This window comes from Epargyreus clarus, unplaced genomic scaffold (assembly GCF_041222505.1).
Source record: "Epargyreus clarus isolate Ecla_fem2 unplaced genomic scaffold, WU_Ecla_fem_2.2 ptg000008l, whole genome shotgun sequence".
In the NCBI taxonomy this organism is placed as follows: Eukaryota; Metazoa; Arthropoda; class Insecta; order Lepidoptera; family Hesperiidae; genus Epargyreus; species Epargyreus clarus.
The window spans coordinates 12211150-12230703 of record NW_027332216.1 but is presented as its reverse complement, the minus strand read 5'-3'; the positions used below and the strand labels follow the sequence as shown (position 1 = coordinate 12230703).

Here is a 19554-nt window from a genome sequence, read left to right as displayed (position 1 = left end):
TGAAATGGCTGGACCGATTTTGACGGGACTTTTATTGGCAGGCAATAAGGAGTAACTTAAGCTACTTATATTTTATGTTATGTGTATTGTTATATTTCTTTTTAATGCGGGTGAAACCGCGGGGCACAGCTAGTTACAAATATAATAAAACGAAAAAGAGATAACAGAAAAAAAGAAAAACAAATACCAAAACGTAATACAAGACCTATTCCAGGCACACACACACACCTAAATAATACAATAACGCTTAGAACAAACGCTTTCATTTGACAAAAGCCGATAAGATTTTCCGATGTTATTTTTCACGTTGAACAAGCCTACAAAATAAAAACAGGCACGGGCGGCAATCACCCGAAGGATCGCTTGTACCCGCCCGGAATTTTAAAACAGCCTGATATTTTTATTATATTAGCCCTCTTGTTTGATCGTGATTTGTGGGGAATCATTCATAAAACACTCCTCTAAAGCTCTGTGGTGATATTTTCGAAGCTTTCGGTTTGTTTTTCGCCGGGATTAGTTGAATTAATTAATGAATAAGATTAAAGTTGGCTTTCAACTTCAATAAAAAGCTTTTGTAAGATGTGTTAGGAAACTATCAATATTGTATTATAATAGTAGTACTTTAATTATTCTGTGTATATTAATAATTAACATTTATGTAATCACTGGCTGGAAAGATTTTATGATTTAGCAAAAAAATGTGTCCTGATGTTTTATGTATTTTGAGCGGATATATAACTTGTTTTTTTGATTTTTTATTTTATCCATAGATTAGTAAAGATACTTCGCCGCCTTGAAATGGAATGAAGCCACAAACGGCTTATTTTAGTTAGTTCTTTTTTTGAATTCTTGACAAATAAAAACATTTTTAGAGAAAATTTACGAATAAATAAGTAATACTGCGTAATTTAAGTAATAAATAGATAATTATTTCAAATATTTTAGGGACATTATAGCACGGAGACGTCGCAAAACTTTTTTACGCAATTATTTCATTTCTCAAAACTGGGTACATTTTCTTGTTAGGAGTGAGTAATCTTTACTAATCTATGATTTTATCAGATAAATAAGAAGTTGTTAATCCCATAGCTAGACATGGGTATCCGCTCGGAATGAGAAGAGACCCATCTATCTGTACCTATAATTTAATTGAACTTAACTGAATAGTGTCAGTTTAGTTAAATTTAAATGAATTAACAATTTATAACTGAAACGTTAATTTCAAATCTAGTCATTTCGCTTTAACTTCGTTGATATTGACATCATCCAACCGTAAATTCTAGAGAGATAACTTATTTTATGCATCGTTTAATGTCAGTAATAAGACACGATAATGCTGCAAAAACATAGTCATAGTTATTTGTTTTTAATAATATCGCAATTATTGACACCCAATCATCGTAAACACAGTTTACATTATTAGCAGCGCTTGATTGATAAATGAATAACGAGCCAAAGTAAACAATGTAATGACAACATTCATTACGGCGCCGGTTAAGCTCACTCAATGACGTTAAATGAGCAAAACCACAAAATGCTAAAATGGCGTTGGCCGCCTCACCATTATATTGATTTCGACGCCATTAAAACGGACCGGAAATTAAAAAGAAATAAAAACATATTGCTTTCCCGCGCGCTCCAAACTTCACCCAATTTGTACATGTTCTGTTTTCGAACATCGCCGTTTTCGATAATCGAAAACATCCCAAAAGCGGGCACGAATTCTTAAAAAACTCGACTTTATTTCGAAAGTTTAAAGTTGAATATGTTTTCTCGGTGTCCGCGATAAAAATCGTACGAACATTTGGATATTACGTGGAACATAGGGTAGGTAGATTTTATTTGGCATGCCATTATTGTCAGCGTGATATGATTATTATATTATCGGGCGATAAACGCGCATAAAAAAGATATATCGCGGCGAGGCAATCATCTCAACCGGGGATTATGACGTTATTACACTGTTTCGTGTGGATTTATCGGGAATGCTCGCAGCTAATTAGATTTCTGACGTGTGTAGGGAGTCCATAAATCATTGCTCCGTTTGGAAGCTTAGGAATTGAACTCGTAATGGGATTCCGTGCTCCGCTATTCGTGGCTATTGAGTACGATAGCATTTATTCTATTTTGTCGTTTGTAATTTCCACCTTCATTTGCAACGTGAATGCATTTATCTAGCTATCTAATAGAGGGGTAACTAGTGGAGAGTAACTTTATTAATACCCCTGCAAATCTTACGTACTTACTCTTTCTTCTTGAGTTTTGTAGGTAGTTATTTATATTGCTGTTATTATAAAGTAAGCAATTATAAATCACAGAATTTAACATTTATATAATAGTACCTAAGTTTAATGAGTTAAGTTTAGTACCTGAGTAATAGATTTTACATTACCATACCATTATCATTAGGTCCGTCCTCTGTGATCTTCCTCAGCGCTACATAGAGGAATCGAAGATCTCTCCGGAAAATAATAAAATCCCGGAGTAACTGACTAGTTTTAGTTCTCACTGTTGCCGCTCGTAATCCTGAAAACAGGGGGTTTAGTCGATCTTACCAAAACCAAAGGAGCTCGTATTCTCTCTCAAGCTACTAAGATAGTAAATCTTCTTCCTACACTCTTCCTCAAGTCGATGTTCGTGAGAAGTTTATGTTCCTCTTTACTCTTCCTAGAATAAGGTTCGTCCATCCACCTCTTTTACAAAATTAATCGATTAGGTAAAATGATTTACTGAGCTCTCTTTTTCATATACACGATTAACAACATGCAATTCCTTAATAATCTATCTTCTTGATACGCGACCGAATCAAATACTTTTTACTTGTAGCTCCTATCTTAATTCTATAGAGTTCGTAACTTTTAATTACCAAAACCGTTATTTTCTCTACAATACTCTTGTTTTAACTGAATCTTGTATTGCCAGCTCTTTAACCATTTCTCTCTCAAATTTTCTAAGCATCCTAAAATCAAATATTCTAAAGCTCATACTAATATTTAATATATATTCGACAGACTATCTCGCTAAAAACCTTTTCAGGACATATCTACACCTACTTACAAAAGCAAATTTATTTTTATCAACCAACACAATCCATTGAAATTGTTCGGCTTTTAGCAAATGCTTAGCAGTAGTAAATTATACGTTATTATCTATGCAAGAAGCACTTAGCGCTATCAATTCATATGAGCACAAATATTTGTTATCCATTAGGTATTATCGGTCTAATGTGTTTCACATGTAGTAGAATTAACTACATATCGCCAATCGTGGATCCCAGAACAATATGGCCGATGAAAACTTGACAAAGCTTTTTCGAGATAACGGTATTTTAACTGTTTGTTAAACATTAATTATTTGTAGGTATTACACGTATAGGTAATTCTTACTTACCTTATTATTCCTTTCTTTTTATTGCTAATAGAAGTAGAAAACGAGTATGCCGTTCATCTGCATCTGCGGCAGTAGCCATTTACTATCAGCAATCTAATCTTATCTGAGGTCGGTAAGTATGGTTGGCTACAGATAAGCTTCCCGTAAAGACTTAGTTGGAACGCCTTAGATTAATATGTTAGATAGATTCCTTACCACAGCCTTAAAGGTGGAAGAACACATTGTGGTTCAACTCCGGCGGACCCACCGCCACACCTATTTCTGCCTAATAACAGCAGTGTCAAGCGCTGCTGTGTGAGACATACTTTTCCGAGGCGAACCAGCTTAGTCCTCAGGGGTAGCAGCGCATCTGTGGTCAACCGCAGGTAGGAATATCTAATCCTATCTGGGGTTGATTATGAGCATGTCAATGGGCGGCAGTAGCCACGTACCATCAGGGGAACTGCATGCGCATCTGTTAAGTATCCCTTAACGATCTGGTGATCCATCTCGTTTCATCATCATCATCATAGATTTCATGTTCTCATGTTCATATACTACATAACTACTCTAATGGATTGCATGCTATGATATTCATTGCGAGAATTTCTCTTTTCCTTATTCCATATATTTATTATTACTGGATTAATATATTTAATCTGGATTAATATATCACGCTAAGTCACTACTTCAAGTATGCCTATTGTTTAATTTTGCCGTGTTTATCCGTCACAGTACGACGTACTGTAATGCCATCTATCGACTAACGGTACAATATCTTTCTGTATAAAGTTCCCTCAATTTACTACAAGATGGCGTTTTTTGTTGACAAGCTACAAACTATGTTCGCGCCAAATTTGTTTAGTACGCTGGTTGTTCAGTTGACTAAGTGTTATTATAAATGCACACCAGATGGCGTCTATATCTATGAGTATGAGGTCATTGAATCGTGCAACTGTTGATCAGTTGTTTTTTCTAACAGAAGCACGCTCGCAAGCGCAGCGTTGTCTACGGTCAGCTGAGTAAATTTATTCGCAATATTTTAACCAAATGTGTTTCGATTGATAAGGGCGTAACTGTTTTAAGACATACAGTCTAGGTTTGTTAGTATTGTATTAAGAAATGTTTGTGTGTGCCGTGTTTTACCTATTTGCTGAAAAGTGACAAATTTATTTAAAATCTGAACGTATTGAGGTGTAAACTGTGACAAACCGCTTTCTCGTAATAGCAATTTCTCGGTGATCAATAGGATTAGGCGAAAATGAGTTGAACAATCTGTGAACAGGTGAATTAGAACATTTTATAAATTAAGAAATACTTCGCAGAAAATGACTACGGATCGATTTCACAAGTAAGTAGCCCCTTTAGGTATTTTGAATGGACGATGAGTATCTGACCAATTGCAAAGATAAGATTACAAATAGAGATAATATGGATGGAAGTACGCTCTATTTATTCATTATTTCAATATTTATATGTAAGACTTTAGTGATTTAAATCATTAACACGTAAAAATCACGTAAAAATATCATGAACATAAATAAGTAGGTAATTAAGGACAGCATGTATACAAAGTATATACTTATTTTATGTGGATATATTCCAAAAATACAGACAGTTTGTAGCAAACAACTTTACAGAAAACATCACACTGAAAAGCCGGAAAACTAAGCTGGAACGTTCCGTGTGCCACTAGAGCACGTAGGAACATCCTCGACGCTTATCAATCATCTTAAGAATTAATCGATGATAAAGATTAAAACTTAATTGATAAGAAATTAATAATCAGATAAACGCATATCTACATACATACATGCATAGTAATGAATTATTTAATCAATACAGGTAACAATAAAATAATTATTATTGGGAATTGAAATGGTAACAGTCCACTCATCTTCTGTCGTTGATTATAATTATTTATTTGCCCTTCATTTAAAAGAGAAGAGGTGGTCCCACCATTGCCACCACCAAATCTACGTGTATTTTGCTCTCCTGTATTCTGGTTTAAACGACGTGGTTAAGTATTTACGAATTTCAAGAATAATTCATATTTTCGTCAAGGGGACAGCACACCCGTTTACTACTTCGAAAGCTTCAACCTTGAAAAAGTACCTGATAAATAAACTCGATATACCTACAAACTTTCAAGTCATAGGTGAAACTATCTAGGAACTTTGAATTACCCACTTAAGGATCAAAATTTCCGGATGTAATGGTGTTACAGGCTAAAGACGGTCATATTAAAATCATTTTCCTCAATCATTCATCGATTCTTTGACCATCTAAGTAATACAGGTATCATAACGCGCGCACTGTAATCAAATACCTATTCACAACGCATTTATGTACCTAAGCCGGCTTTTTCCAAGCCGATTCTCCAACCTAGGCGCCAAGTGAATCCTGGCTACTGACAAATTGAATACAAATGCATTGCCAGGGAACTGAGTCTATTTTGCTTTGTAGTGTCATTAGGATTTAGCAGGTAATCGGATATTGCCCTAGGCGCAGCACAAACCGATATCCGATTACCGCGCCGACATCCGAAGTCACAGAATCTATTTCGTAGAAATTCCTTCCGTAAATTAGCTTACACTCGATTGATGATTCATTATTAACCATGTGAAGTGTATTGGCTGTGAAGTAAACGTCGATTTAAATAAGAAATTGTTTGCATTTTCTTAAATATTTGCAATGTACCTAATATTTAAGAAAATGCAAACAAGCAGGAACCTCATTTCATACTACTCGATTTTTCTTATCATTGCAGAGAACCAGAACCGTATCCAATTAAAAGTCACCGAAGCTGATTACAAATAACTTATGACATGCCTATGAACGCGTGCTGCTCCCTAATCAAACCAGAAAACTATTACAAATAGTTTTTGTCGGTTTTTCTCACATTGTCCTAAAGGACCTAAAAATGTTAAAACATGTGTAATATCATACATACTTTGTGGTCATACTAATTTCTAATTTCATAACTGCTTCTTTTCTATAATTCTTCGCAAAATAAATTATAAAAAGAATCGACAAACTTTTGCACTGTCACTTTTATGAAATACTGTGTGAGAAGTCCCACCAATCCTATAGTCCACGCAACGTGGATTTTGATAGGCCATTGAACCATTTTGGTGATACACCAACCGTGTCTCCCATCAGCATTTCCGTACGTGTCCACTGGTCAGCGATGGGATTATGACACGGCTGTTTTAATTTTGTACTGAGTCCAATGTATTCACACGCTCCCGTGTTTGTTTCCGCTGGTCTGCAAATAATTCAGAAACCTACTATTTTTGGAAGTCATGTGTAACTTTCAATTTGTCTTGTGTATTAATTGTGACAAAAACATTGTGAGAAAACAACGTAATTTTCCTCATAATCTTATATACTACTCTCAAAGACGTGAAGTCTACCAACTATGATCAGAGATGCACTATGGCCTAAGCCTTAGACATTGTGAGAGAAAACCCGTATCTATCAATATTCATTGATACACGAGCATCAGCGATTTCAGTTATGTCATTTCCTACAATGTTCTAGCACTCTGCATGTAGGTCTAGATATAAAATCAATATCGCCATTTCCAAGATTAGCCAAGAGGCAAGACTCTTCATAAACGTCGCAATAGTTTCAACGGTGTTTCCAAGAAAAGGGATGATCTAATTGGTCCTCTTTACGTCTTAAACACCTTCTACTGGGTAGCCTATAATACCTTCTGCGCCAGTAGAAGAGGGATATAGGATATAGAAATCTACAAAAAGGGGGATTTTATCTAAACTTAGCTAGGCATGTCGGTGACAGAATATAACATCTTAAGAAGACGGCTGTTCATCTCCCAAACTAGTTTTAGTTGTCTCCTGCGACGATATATTTCACTGTTCGCATATTACCTTGCACTATCCCCTATAGCTTCACGCTCGACTAATACATAGGGGTTAAACAAAACCGTCATTCGACTTTGAACTTCACTACGTACCTACTTATGACGGTTTTCTGTTAGATAACTGTTACCTGTTTATCGATTGTTATTCGCACTACCCAGGTGTCAGGTAACCGTGGTGACCGACCATTGTATGTGGTGTAGGTACCCTTATGGTAAAGGTATGAGTCATTGCTTATCTAATCGATTGCATTGTCGGTCAGAACATGGCTCTTAACAAACGCAGTTTTTACCGATCGGTATTGCATGCCATAACATACCCAATTTACCAACCATAACAAAATAACCAATTAATATTGTAAATAAGAAGTAGGATAGGAAACCCTTAAGGACCAAGTTGGATCCGATCAGGGGAACTACGAAGGGTTGGACCACCTTACAACGTTACCGTTAAAGTACCTACAAAAGTTTAAATATATCACAGAAAAGGAAACTTGTTTACCTATCACCTCATCCACATACTTATGTTAAGCACCTTCAATAATTAACGATACGGCATTATCTTTTATAGGAAATTTGATTACACACTGATTAGAAATTCTACGATAGCTAAATGACAGAGTGACTGACTACAACTCTAGAACAATCAATTTTCACTTCTAGTTTGAAGGATGTTGTAAGACAAAGTTAAATATAGGCATTGATAATAAGCATCTATAAAGACTAAGATTGTAACGTAAAAAGTTTATACTTTTTCAGCGTAATTAATAAAATAACTAGAGATGCGCCGAATAGTGGTTTCACCGAATAACCGAATACCGAATAATATTCGGTTTAACCTTTACCGAACCGAATATTCGGCCGAATTATTCGGTTAACCATTTCTTTATTGTCAGTTTGTCAATTATGTGTGTTCATTAACACTCTAAAATGTTGATTTGAGTTTTAAAAATAAATACCGATTTAAGGTTTAAAATACATGTTCACTATCCTAACTATACATTAAATAATAAATGTGTTGACTTGAGGTGTCAAAATAAATATTGATTTGAAGTTTAATCGCTTTATTTTATTAGCTTTATTCAACACATTCGTCATAGGATTTGAGTTTAATTGTATTATAAAATAAATCTTACATAAGAAGTTTTGTGTTTTAGTCATGTACACAAGAAAATATTCGAACCGAATATATTCGGCACCAAAACCGAATAATTCGGCCGAATACAAATAGCAAAAAAGATGCCGAATACGCCGAATACCGAATACCAAACGAATATTCGGCGCATCTCTAAAAATAACATTATGTGTTACATCATGCGCGCGCGACTTAGTCCCTTATTTAACATTCTAGATCGCTTTTCTTTATAACATTGACGCATGTGTTACATCGTCCCAGTATTATTGATCGAAGGTCCAAGAATAAGAAGACACTTATCTATTTTCCCAAATGAGCCAAAAAATTATCACTTCGATTAATTTAAAATTATTACTCTCTTCAAATATTTTCTAGCTAAAACATTCCGTTGAACACAAAAATTCATGTATTTTCATCGCAATCGGCTTGCCACTAATCTTTTAATTTTAATTGTATATTCGATCGATACTGTTGGTATTTGTGTGATAAGCTAAATTTGATTATCTTATCAACAAACATTCATTGGAGTAATCTAAAGGATCTGGGATACTCAAACATGCAAGTTTGTCAGATTCCTAACAGTCGCAAAGGAAGTAAGTAAATAGGCTCCTAACTTTATATAATTATGGATTAATGTATGAAAACCATGGAACAGAAAAAACAAGAATCTTATGTATTTTACAAGTATGCATAATTCGAACAGGAATTATCGTAACACATAGGTATTTCAAGCGTCAAACAGTTGCATTTTGTTAGAATGGTGTGGATGCCGGCTGACTTATATATGAGGTTGACCATATTTGCCTTAAGAGTGAGATAATAACCCGAGATTAGCTTCAGGTAAAAACACTGTTCTACATGGCGCTGGCTACACATATCTATGGCGGTAATGACCACTTGCCATCAGTGCTAGCTTGTAAACTTAAATACGAGTATCTTCTTTATGTGGTGTTTGGCCCTTACATGGTGTATTTCTTACAAGCTTCAAAACCAAAGTCTCCAAATTCACGGATTCATTAAAAACAATGACAGTATTCATGTTATATTATGTAATGGAAGGCTCAATTTACATATTAGTTCTGTGCATGTTAAGTCGAAACAAAAAGTGGATTCTAGGCATTTCTAACCGAACGATATAATGATTGTTTGGGTTTGACGCAACTGCTCGCACGCACATTTGCTATTCTCAGGTGAAACACATGCTTTGGTTGTTATGTTGCGGGAATGTTCAAAAGCGGTTCTTTTCTAAATTACCTGGATTAACCACTAATATGTGCTTATATGTAACTAAATTGGTTTGTACCTATTTTTTGTGCCTGTGTGTGATTGTCAGTTACAAAAAACGGCAATTAATATAATTCCATTTATAGAATAATTATATGTGAAAAGATAAATTTAATCCAAAAATATCGTCTTACATATACATAGGGCATACGCATATATATATCGTAAATATTCATAGGACTATAACACTGAAACACTTATGAACGATACCATATAGTCTCATAAAATGATATCACACACACAGTGTAGTATCATTAATATATTACTCGTATATAGGTACCTAGTCATATTATATAATACGATGTGCAACGATGCGACCTCGTATCGCATATACTCGTATTCGTTAAATACCGTTTAATACCGTTAAATATTCGTTTTGAAGGTGGTAGAACCCTTTGTGGTTCGACTCCGGCGGCACCACCGCCACACCTATTTCTACATAATAATAGCAGTGTTAGGCGCTGCTGTGTTCCGGTTTGAAGGGTGTGGTCAGGGAGACAGACTTTTCCGAGGCGTTCCAGCTAAGTCCTCAGGAGTAGCGGCGCATCTGTGGCCGACCTCAGGTAGGAATACCTAATCCTATCTGGGGTTGATTACAGATGTCCATGGGCGGTAGTAGCCACTTACCATCAGGTGGACTGCATGCTCGTCTGCTACTCTTATATTATAAAAAAAAAAAAAAAAACCTAGTTATTTTCCGTACCGACACAATTCGCACAATCCAGCAACATACGACCAATTCACACCACGGCTGAGTGACGGTGAAAGTCATTGTACACCGTTAACGATGCTATGAATTCCATGGTTCACTTTTCATCACCACACTTCCGTGATTATTCATTTTTGAATGACTCCACCAATTTGTTTTACACGACGCGTTCGCATTGTTGTATTGAGGATGAGCGGTCCTCATATTTTAAACCCACAATTCTAAGCAACCGCCCGAGACTATGTTTATTTAATTTGTATCAAAAATCATATTTACAAATGTTGCGTTACAAGGAACAAGTACTTAAATATGCTTGACAAGTAACACGGTCTGAACCTGATTTCAACATCCTTCCCCCCAATCCCGCAGGATATCCTGGGTGCCGGCTAACATAAAACCAATATATCATTATTGTCATATATACATTATTATCACTATTTACGACATTCCGAAAGTCAAATCGCAGACCTCAGATTTTTCATACACATACATACATACATGCCCAAGAGGTCTGCAAAAAATCTCAAAGACGAAGTCTACCAATCTACATTAAAGGAAATCAGTGCCCAGCTGTGGGACAGTAATGAGATGATAAGCTTGGGCAGATTGCATGCCCGTTCGCTACATCCATCACATGAAATTATTTAAAATAGCGAGTATTTTTAATCGTCTTTCATGCTATTTATTTATTTCTCTCTTAATTTTTTCAGAGCCGCCAAAGATGGCCTCCTGGACGTATTACGGGAGGCGACGAGGAAGGAGTGCAATAATAAGGATGAATCCGGCATGACACCGACTCTATGGGCAGCCTTCGAGGGACATATAGAGGCTTTACGTCTTTTGTGTGGAAGAGGGTAGGTATCATTGACTATGTCTATGCTATGTTAGAAAACTATGTATAAAAAAATAATTGTGGCGCCAATTTGTATTTTCAAAATTGGTGTAATTTGGCAAATATATGCGTTTTTGATGAGATAAAAATAAAATTCGGAGGCTCTATCTCCAGTACCGTGTCAACTAATTGTGCCCTCCAAGCATCAATAGAATTTACCGGTAGGTATTGTTTTGGTTAAAAGGTTTAATGCGAACTTAGCCTTCAGTTTCTTAGTGTCTGTTTCCGACATTATACCGGTGTCGTTACATATTAAACGTTATATATAACGTATTTATTTTTATTTATTTTATAAGTTTTTGTACACAGAGAAAGTAATAAATAAAGAACATAATAAAAACAAAGTACAAAGGACTGCATAAATCACAATGAAATTTCTTCCAGCAGCCCTGAGATTGGAAATCTCATACGAAAACAAATTCAGCGCGCAAAAACAAAACAATAAGCTATTAAGGTTATAAATACGGATAAATATATAAATACATACGATATTACATACATATAAAGAATATATATAGGTATATATACATATTATACATACAAATTATATTATGACATTGATAAGAAATGCTCTTGAAAAAGAGAGTCACTCTTTGACTCTCTTTGTGACTATTTACGTTTTTAAACGTTTTATATTATTTCGATAGTTGATGATAACATTCAGGTAATTACCAGCATTTACAGCTTAATTCCAATAATATAATGACTGCATAAAGCATTTCGTCACACGATTGTGGTATTTCATGATTACTTGAACAATAGGTATTATAACGTGAAACGTAAGTCTCTTTATGGCTGCAATATTAATTCGATATCGAACCTTTTATTATGTATAAAGTTTGACGTTTCCGCCATTTATTATATTTATATTATAAGGTTCTCCCCCATTCACAGCTCTGTACGGTTTCAATTTTTACGGATAATCCCTTAATATTTCCAGAGTAAAAAGAAACTTATGTTACTTTTAGTGAATCATTTTTATTTTCGTAAATATCTCGTCAAAATCGGTTCTGTATTTTAAGATCAAGCCAATTGAAAAACAGGTTTTTTGTTTTCCGAAATCGTTAACACACTAAAACACAAACACACATGAATACTTATTTAGATCACAATCTCACACAACTCTCACAATCTCAGTTAGAAGTCTTATACTATCTGGGTTTGATTTTGTAGATATCCATGGATGGCAGCGGTCATTTATAATCAGGTAAACTTCATGCGCCTTTACTATTTCTAAATTATATTAAACATACGTTTATAATAAAAGCCGTACGTATTATGTATGATACTTGTAGCAATCAAGTATGAAGATCATAAAGTATGAAGCTTTGACTCGGTATTACAATTATGATTAACTCTATCGTTCTAGACGTAACGATATTGTTATTGTAAAAACGTGGGATTTATAGCATATCTGATATGATAAAAATAAATGAGGTACCTATATAATAATAGCGTGGGCTTAACTGGTGACGATATGCGATAAGACTTATGCAATTTTTTGAAAATGTACCCAGACTAATTAGAAATGCGGATACAGTCTATGTGAAGCCAAGTACTCACTTCCCAGGTAGAACCCAGGTACCTGAAGCCGATTATAAATGCGTTGCGACTTGAGGACGAAGATAGATATGTAATTCAGTATGCATCCATATCCTTCCACCGAATCGGAAGAACAGTTTCACGGTAGAAGTAGATGTAGCGGTGGTACCATGGTACCTTATTGGTCCTACTATCTCACAAAGAGAGAATACAGTCTACGTGACACTAAGTTGCCAGATAGGATAATCTACCTGAGGGCGATTACAAATTTGTAGCTATTGCTGCTGCTGTTCTCTAACCACACCTTACAGATCAAAATACAGCAGGGTCTAATCCTATCTGGGGGCAACACTTACAATCAGGACTTCATGCCTGTTGGCTACTTTAATACTATAAAAAATCTTTTTCTGCAATGATCGTTAAAAACCAGCCATCGTTTTCTACCTTGATAATATCATGTTACTCGCATATAAAACGCAACCTAACCATTATTCGTAACAGCAATGGCTTACTCGCGAAGACAATCCCATATCACGCTCTTACTTTCACACGCATCACTAATTCACCGCTTAATTGAGTTCACTCAGTTTGCGAGTAATTAACTATTACCTCACGTCTGGCTCATGAGATTTATTCTAATTGTTTACGCGTATCCGGGGTTACGTTTGGTTCTTTGCCCTTAATTATTACTCGTTAGTCATTATTATTGTCCTGTTGTCTTTCTTGTTACTTTGCTTGAAGAGTTTGAAGGTTTCCTCAAGAGGTCCGACATTACTAATTATAACTATGTTGGTAGAAAGTACTCGTACCTACTAGAAAGTAATGATAATGCGTACTTACTTATAACATTTGATACATTTTGACACCTTGTAACTTAGTCCTCAAGGACAACAACGCGTTTGGGATCTAATTCAGTAAGAAATCATGTCTTTCGTGGAAGAATTTAAACTTCGATTATATCTCAATCATATCGTCTGTTAAACTTCGATATATAGGTAGACAGTTCTATTTCGTAAAAATTGTAATTTAAGTCAAATATAATTATTAAGAAACGAGTGTGTATTTCACTTCAAATAGAATTTAACTAACGAAAGTTAACGAATGCATAATATCCCTAATTTCTAAGTTTCTAAGTGTAAACGTTTCTCTTCAAATAAGAAACAATACCAATATTATACGACAAAAATGGATGTGATTCTTTTGGCACTCGAAACACGAATAGTTGAACCATCTTCTAAACCCAAACGAATTTCATTTCAGAGGCGAGCCCGACAAAGCAGATTACTTCGGCAACACAGCTCTACACTTAGCTGCAGCGAGGGGTCACAAGGACTGTGTGACCTTCCTCATCAACTTCGGAGCGAATGTCTACGCCATGGACGTAGACGGCCATACAGCACAGGAACTAGCTGCGATAAATGGAAGGGAAGATATCCTGCGATTTCTGGACCAAGCTACTGGCAAGCTGGAGAATAATGACAAGTAAGTAGTAAACTAAGCAGTAAGTAAGCAGTGGACTTTACAAGACAGATGAATGGATAGAAGTAGAGTGCAGAGTAGGGTTGACCTCCAATTCGCACCAAGCCAGCGCAGTGGACTAAACTCCTCTCACTGTGCCCAGCAGTACGACAATAATGAGTAGACGACTAGTAGGATACAAGCTGGTAGTGCTACGATTTCAGTCTCTTGATATCCTTACAATATTTTACGATTTCAGTCTCTTGATATCCTTACAATATTTTACGATTTGAGTCTCTTGATATCCTTACAATATTTTCTTCACAATTAGGTAAAGTTGTCATCTACTCATAACGTTCTCACTTCTTGGCCAGGTATCCTCTAACAAAAAAATAATTTTCGGCAACACTTCACCAAGAATTCGAATAGGAAGCACTACTTTCATAATTTTAAAGAGGAGTTTAAGCCCTGTAGATTTCGACGTTTCTTTTACCACATCTTTCCTAACATATAAAAACGCAACCGTAACTTAACCTTACAGAAAAAAATCGAAATCACTGAAGGAGAAAGCGAAGAAAGACCACGAGAAGGCCCAAAAGCAGTACCAGAAGCGGATAAGCAAGGCGGAGGTGCTCGCGGAGAAGGAGCTGAAGAAGCTGGCGCGGGAGTGGGAGGGCGAGGAGGTGAGCACCATGCCGCACCGCCCGAGCAATGTGTTGCTCGCGCTCAAGCAACGCATGGTGCGGTCTACTAGTCATGGTAAGTGACAGTATGTGTGAGTGATATCATATGATTATTGCCTCGTATAGGCGTCCGAGATTTCTTAAAGTCTATCAAACATACAGCTCATACATACATTACAGCTCTTACAGGAATAAATTTAATACTAAATGTTAAGTAATAACTGCCATCTACTTAAAAAGGTGGTAGAACCCGTTTTTTACTTGTTTCTGAATTTGAACGTTGAACACTTATTTCTGCCTCATAATAGCAGTGTTAAGACAGTAGCAACTTACTATCAAGTGGACATCATGCTCGCCTGCTGTTCCTATATTATAAAAAAAGTACTTAAAAGGCAAATCTGATGTTGATCTCATAAACAGTGGTGTCTCCAAAGATTCTAATGTGGTCTAAAATAAATAGGGTTTCCGTAAGGTTTGGTCAAATGATCAAATTAACTGAGGCCAGGCTTATTTTTTTCTGTGATAAGACTTTTTACGTCTTACTGCAAAACATTCGCGGTATGCAGCGAAGCAGCATCAAGACTGATTAGAACTTCACAAAGACTTTACATCTAAACGTCAATTAAATGTCTCATCATATTATTCTTTGTAATAAAAATAAATCTATCAAGAAATTGGAATTCAATGTTCAAGGTGTTAGTTTAAAAAATAATGCTACAAATATAGGAAATGACAATAATTAAATTTTATTACCAGGGAACTTACTAGCAGAGGAGCAACCCAGACCAACATACAGCGCTCTGGTCGGCACGGTGAACTCAGGAGCGCGAGGCCGTGGCGCCGTGTATAAGAAGGCTCTCGCTAGCAAACTGCGGAACGGTACTGTGGGACGAAATGGACCTACTGATGACTTTAAGGTAACTTTCGTGTTAAATGTTAATGATGTTATTTTCCATACTTAATAAAAGGTTATGTTATGGACGTATAGTACGGGATCATACGTGTTACCCTGAGGCACATCATAACATGCCGTTATTTAAAAAAATATACGTTACATTTAAGATACAGTTCCTTAACACTAGGTTGTCTGCCGCCATGTAATGACCAAAAATGACCTTCCAAAAACAGAAATTCTATAATTCTACAATTAGGGTATCAATGCTGGCATGTCACCTCATATGTAAGTCAGCCAGCATCCACATTACACACGCTTCTACTAAAACACAAGAACTTCTTTTTGAAATCTATACTCCTATACTAATATTATAAAGAGGTAAACTTTGTAACTTTGATTTTTTGTTTGTTTGTAAGGGTTAATCTTCGGAAATACTGAACCGATCATGAAAATCTTTCACAATTAGAATTTTACACTATTCAGAAGTGCTATAGGCTATATTTTATTATGATTGAATAAGAAGCGGGTGTAACACTCATGTGGCAATGTCAGGTGGGCGAGACAGAGACGACGGGTCGTCGCTCAGTGACGTCGCTGGCGGGGGTGCGGCGCGACTCCGAGGTGATGTACGTGGGCACGTTCGGCGCCGGACCGGCCGGACGGGCGCCAGTGCAGGACGTCTTCGAGCCCGCCAGGACCAACCTCACCAGGTAACCAATCCATTGGAACAATCCCATAAAAATAACTCAACAGACCAATCGATCAGCCCAGTCAATTCATCCTATTCATTTATCAAAAAGAATAATCCCATGTACTATTCAAAACAACGCTGTAAATAATTAATTGATCAATTCAATCGGTCGATTTATCCAAACGATCAATCCAATCAATTTATTGGATCAATCAAATTTGACAAACTACAGCCCAGTCAATTTATCCAATATGATATTCCAAACATATGCCAAATATGTTATAAATTGCTAGCTGACCCGGCATACGTTGTGTTGCCATGTAAATAAAAAAAATTGTTTAGGGTGAACAACCCTTATTACTTAGGGGTATGAAAAATACATAGTAGCCGATTCTCAGACTCTACTGAATATGCATATAAAATTTGGCCAAAATCGGTAAAGCCGTTTCGGAGGAGTACGTTAACTAACATTGTGACACGAGATCTTTATATATAAGACGATAATGAATTAATCGATCAATTTGTTTGGATCAATCAATCAATTATACAATGGTTTTAGTTAGTGTTCAAATATATTAATTCATTAAAATATTTGCATCAAAGAGTATATGGTTTAGTATTGGATTATTGGTTATATGGATTATTTATGTATATTTTCTATGATGTTTAACACATAGATCAGCGAGTCAGCCAGACTTCATGGCGGCGCAGGGCGAGGACAGTGGCATCGGCCAGGAGGTGTTGCTGCAGGAACCCGCCAGCATATTTGATAGGCCGGGCTTCGGCAGTGTTGCTTTTAGGTATGAAATTAATCTCTATTAAAGTATCAATATGATGTTCCTTAGTAACATTTTTAATGTTAAATATTAATTAAGTATATTTTACATAGTGTTAGCCTTAAATATCAATATTATATCCATACCTACTGGGTTGTACTTTTTCTATGTGTAAACAAATTTTAACAAAGCAAGCAACCAATACACGAAAGTAGTTGTAGTAGTGTGTAGTGTGTTACATAGAAGGTAATGCAATGTGAAAATTTGACTGTCTATCTACCTATTACGTTTCAATAGATGAAGCAAAAAACGCTATAAATTATCAGTTTCTTATATGGGGATCATGAGGGATTTTATTTTGAAACATTATATTTTTAGTTATTCTTGTTATAGCGGCTACCGTAATACATACTCTGTAAAAATTTCAAGTATCTATCTATTACGATTCCATAGAGCTCCGTGACAGACGGTCAGACAGGGGAGGCTTAGTAATAAGGTTCCGTTTTCACCCCTTGGGTACGAAGCCCTAAAAAAGTATAAATAAATAAACAAGTATTTGTATATTTTTACAGACGGTCGATAACAGCGACACTGAGCGCGCTGCCGGGCGGCGCGGCGGGCGAGGACCTGTCCATCGGCTCGGCCGGCTCGCTCGCGCGACACGCCTACCAGCCCGCTGAGTGGAACTCCACGCAGTCCGGTATAACATCTATTCATCTTCATATATCGTTCGTCTTGATATACCAAGGCTTAAGCTATAACTCTCATTTTTATGTGAGAATGTAAGGAAGAAAATAATTTTTGGTTCTACATGTATGATGGTATGTGGTCACTGCCGCCCATGAACATCTGTGCCTTAATCCATATAGAACACGTTCTACCTGCAACCGATCACAGTTGCATTGCCATGAAGACTGGGATGGTCGTTCTATATGAAAGTCAGCCGACATCCATACAATTTTATCGATACGAAGAAACTACTACACGCTAAAAATGAATATGACAGTGGTAGAGTTTCGGATAGTTCTTTTATTCTCTACTCTTAAGGCTTCTTAGACCATAAATAAACCTCTTGTCCATCTCAAAAAATAATCAGAAACAATGGGAATGCCTATAGTATAAACAACAAATTAATCGTTGATAATAATTACCCACTATAATCATCAAACGAAATATTTAAAGTAAATTAATTATAAACCTATATATCATTTTCCCTAAAATTGCGTTTCAGGCAGCTCAACGATCACCTCAGACGAGGAAGGCGAGGCAGAAGAATCGGGGTACGCATCACTAGAACGCTTTCTAACCGCCTGGGGGTTATCGCAGTACGTCCAGAAGTTCAAGGACGAACAGATAGACCTCGACGCCTTAATGTTGCTAACTGAGAGCGACATGAAGTCCCTAGGACTCCCTCTAGGACCCTACAGGAAGCTGGTAACAGCTGTTCAAGAGAGAAAACAAGCTTTAGCTCGACCGGGACCTATCATTGACTCTGCATTATGAAGTATTACATTATAGTAAATCATCTAGTGTGTCATTTATAGCTTTTATGTGCCTACTTTTGTATATTAAGTACACATTTTATAATTTTGTATTCGTTTAAAAACATTGTACTTATAAAATGCATCTGAAGGTGTTGCCAGGTTGCTACCACGAAAAGCAGATTAAACTAGATGACTAGTGCTCATAGTAATAATCACTTGGGCACGTAATTCAAAACTTATCCTGAGTGCTCGTCTTACAATTACAGATCACAGCGCCGCTGTTACTTAAATAGATGTGGCGGCGGTGTCTATAAATTTAATCAAAATATGAATAAACAAAATTGTCATATTTTGAACTTTGTCATGAAGTCATAATCATACATTATTTGACGCAAACGTTTATTTTGTAAGTTTGGATATTTGACACACTGTTTGTAATTAATGCACTTAAACGTTTGTGTCAAAACATTTTTTTTAATAATTATAAGTATTTACTTTTTTATCATAAACAATCAGATAAATGCAGTCATTCCGATGTTGCCTCATACAATGTGATAATTGAAAAACCATTCCATCCAGTATCGCCATATTAAATAATATATTGTACAAAGAATATATAATAATATACGTTTTTTAATTTTTCAATACACTTTTTTTACTTAATCACCTTAACTATACTAAGAGTAAGTTTACTCTTTACCAATGATTTATACTGAGTTATACTCTAAGAAAAATGTATAAGCCTGAAAAAAA

At 36.0% G+C, this 19554-nt stretch overlaps 1 protein-coding gene across 1 annotated transcript; it reads left to right on the top strand.

The window, feature by feature from the left end:
* The first annotated feature begins 4338 nt into the window (after positions 1-4338).
* Positions 4339-19446, top strand: Sans (SAM_USH1G_HARP domain-containing protein Sans). The gene is made up of 9 exons (XM_073076056.1): positions 4339-4720; positions 11091-11234; positions 14075-14296; positions 14814-15031; positions 15712-15872; positions 16403-16560; positions 17219-17341; positions 17890-18017; positions 18549-19446. Exons 1-9 carry the CDS (start codon positions 4698-4700, stop codon positions 18818-18820), a joined length of 1449 nt encoding a protein of 482 aa, XP_072932157.1. The 5' UTR covers positions 4339-4697; the 3' UTR covers positions 18821-19446.
* Positions 19447-19554: the final 108 nt, after the last annotated feature.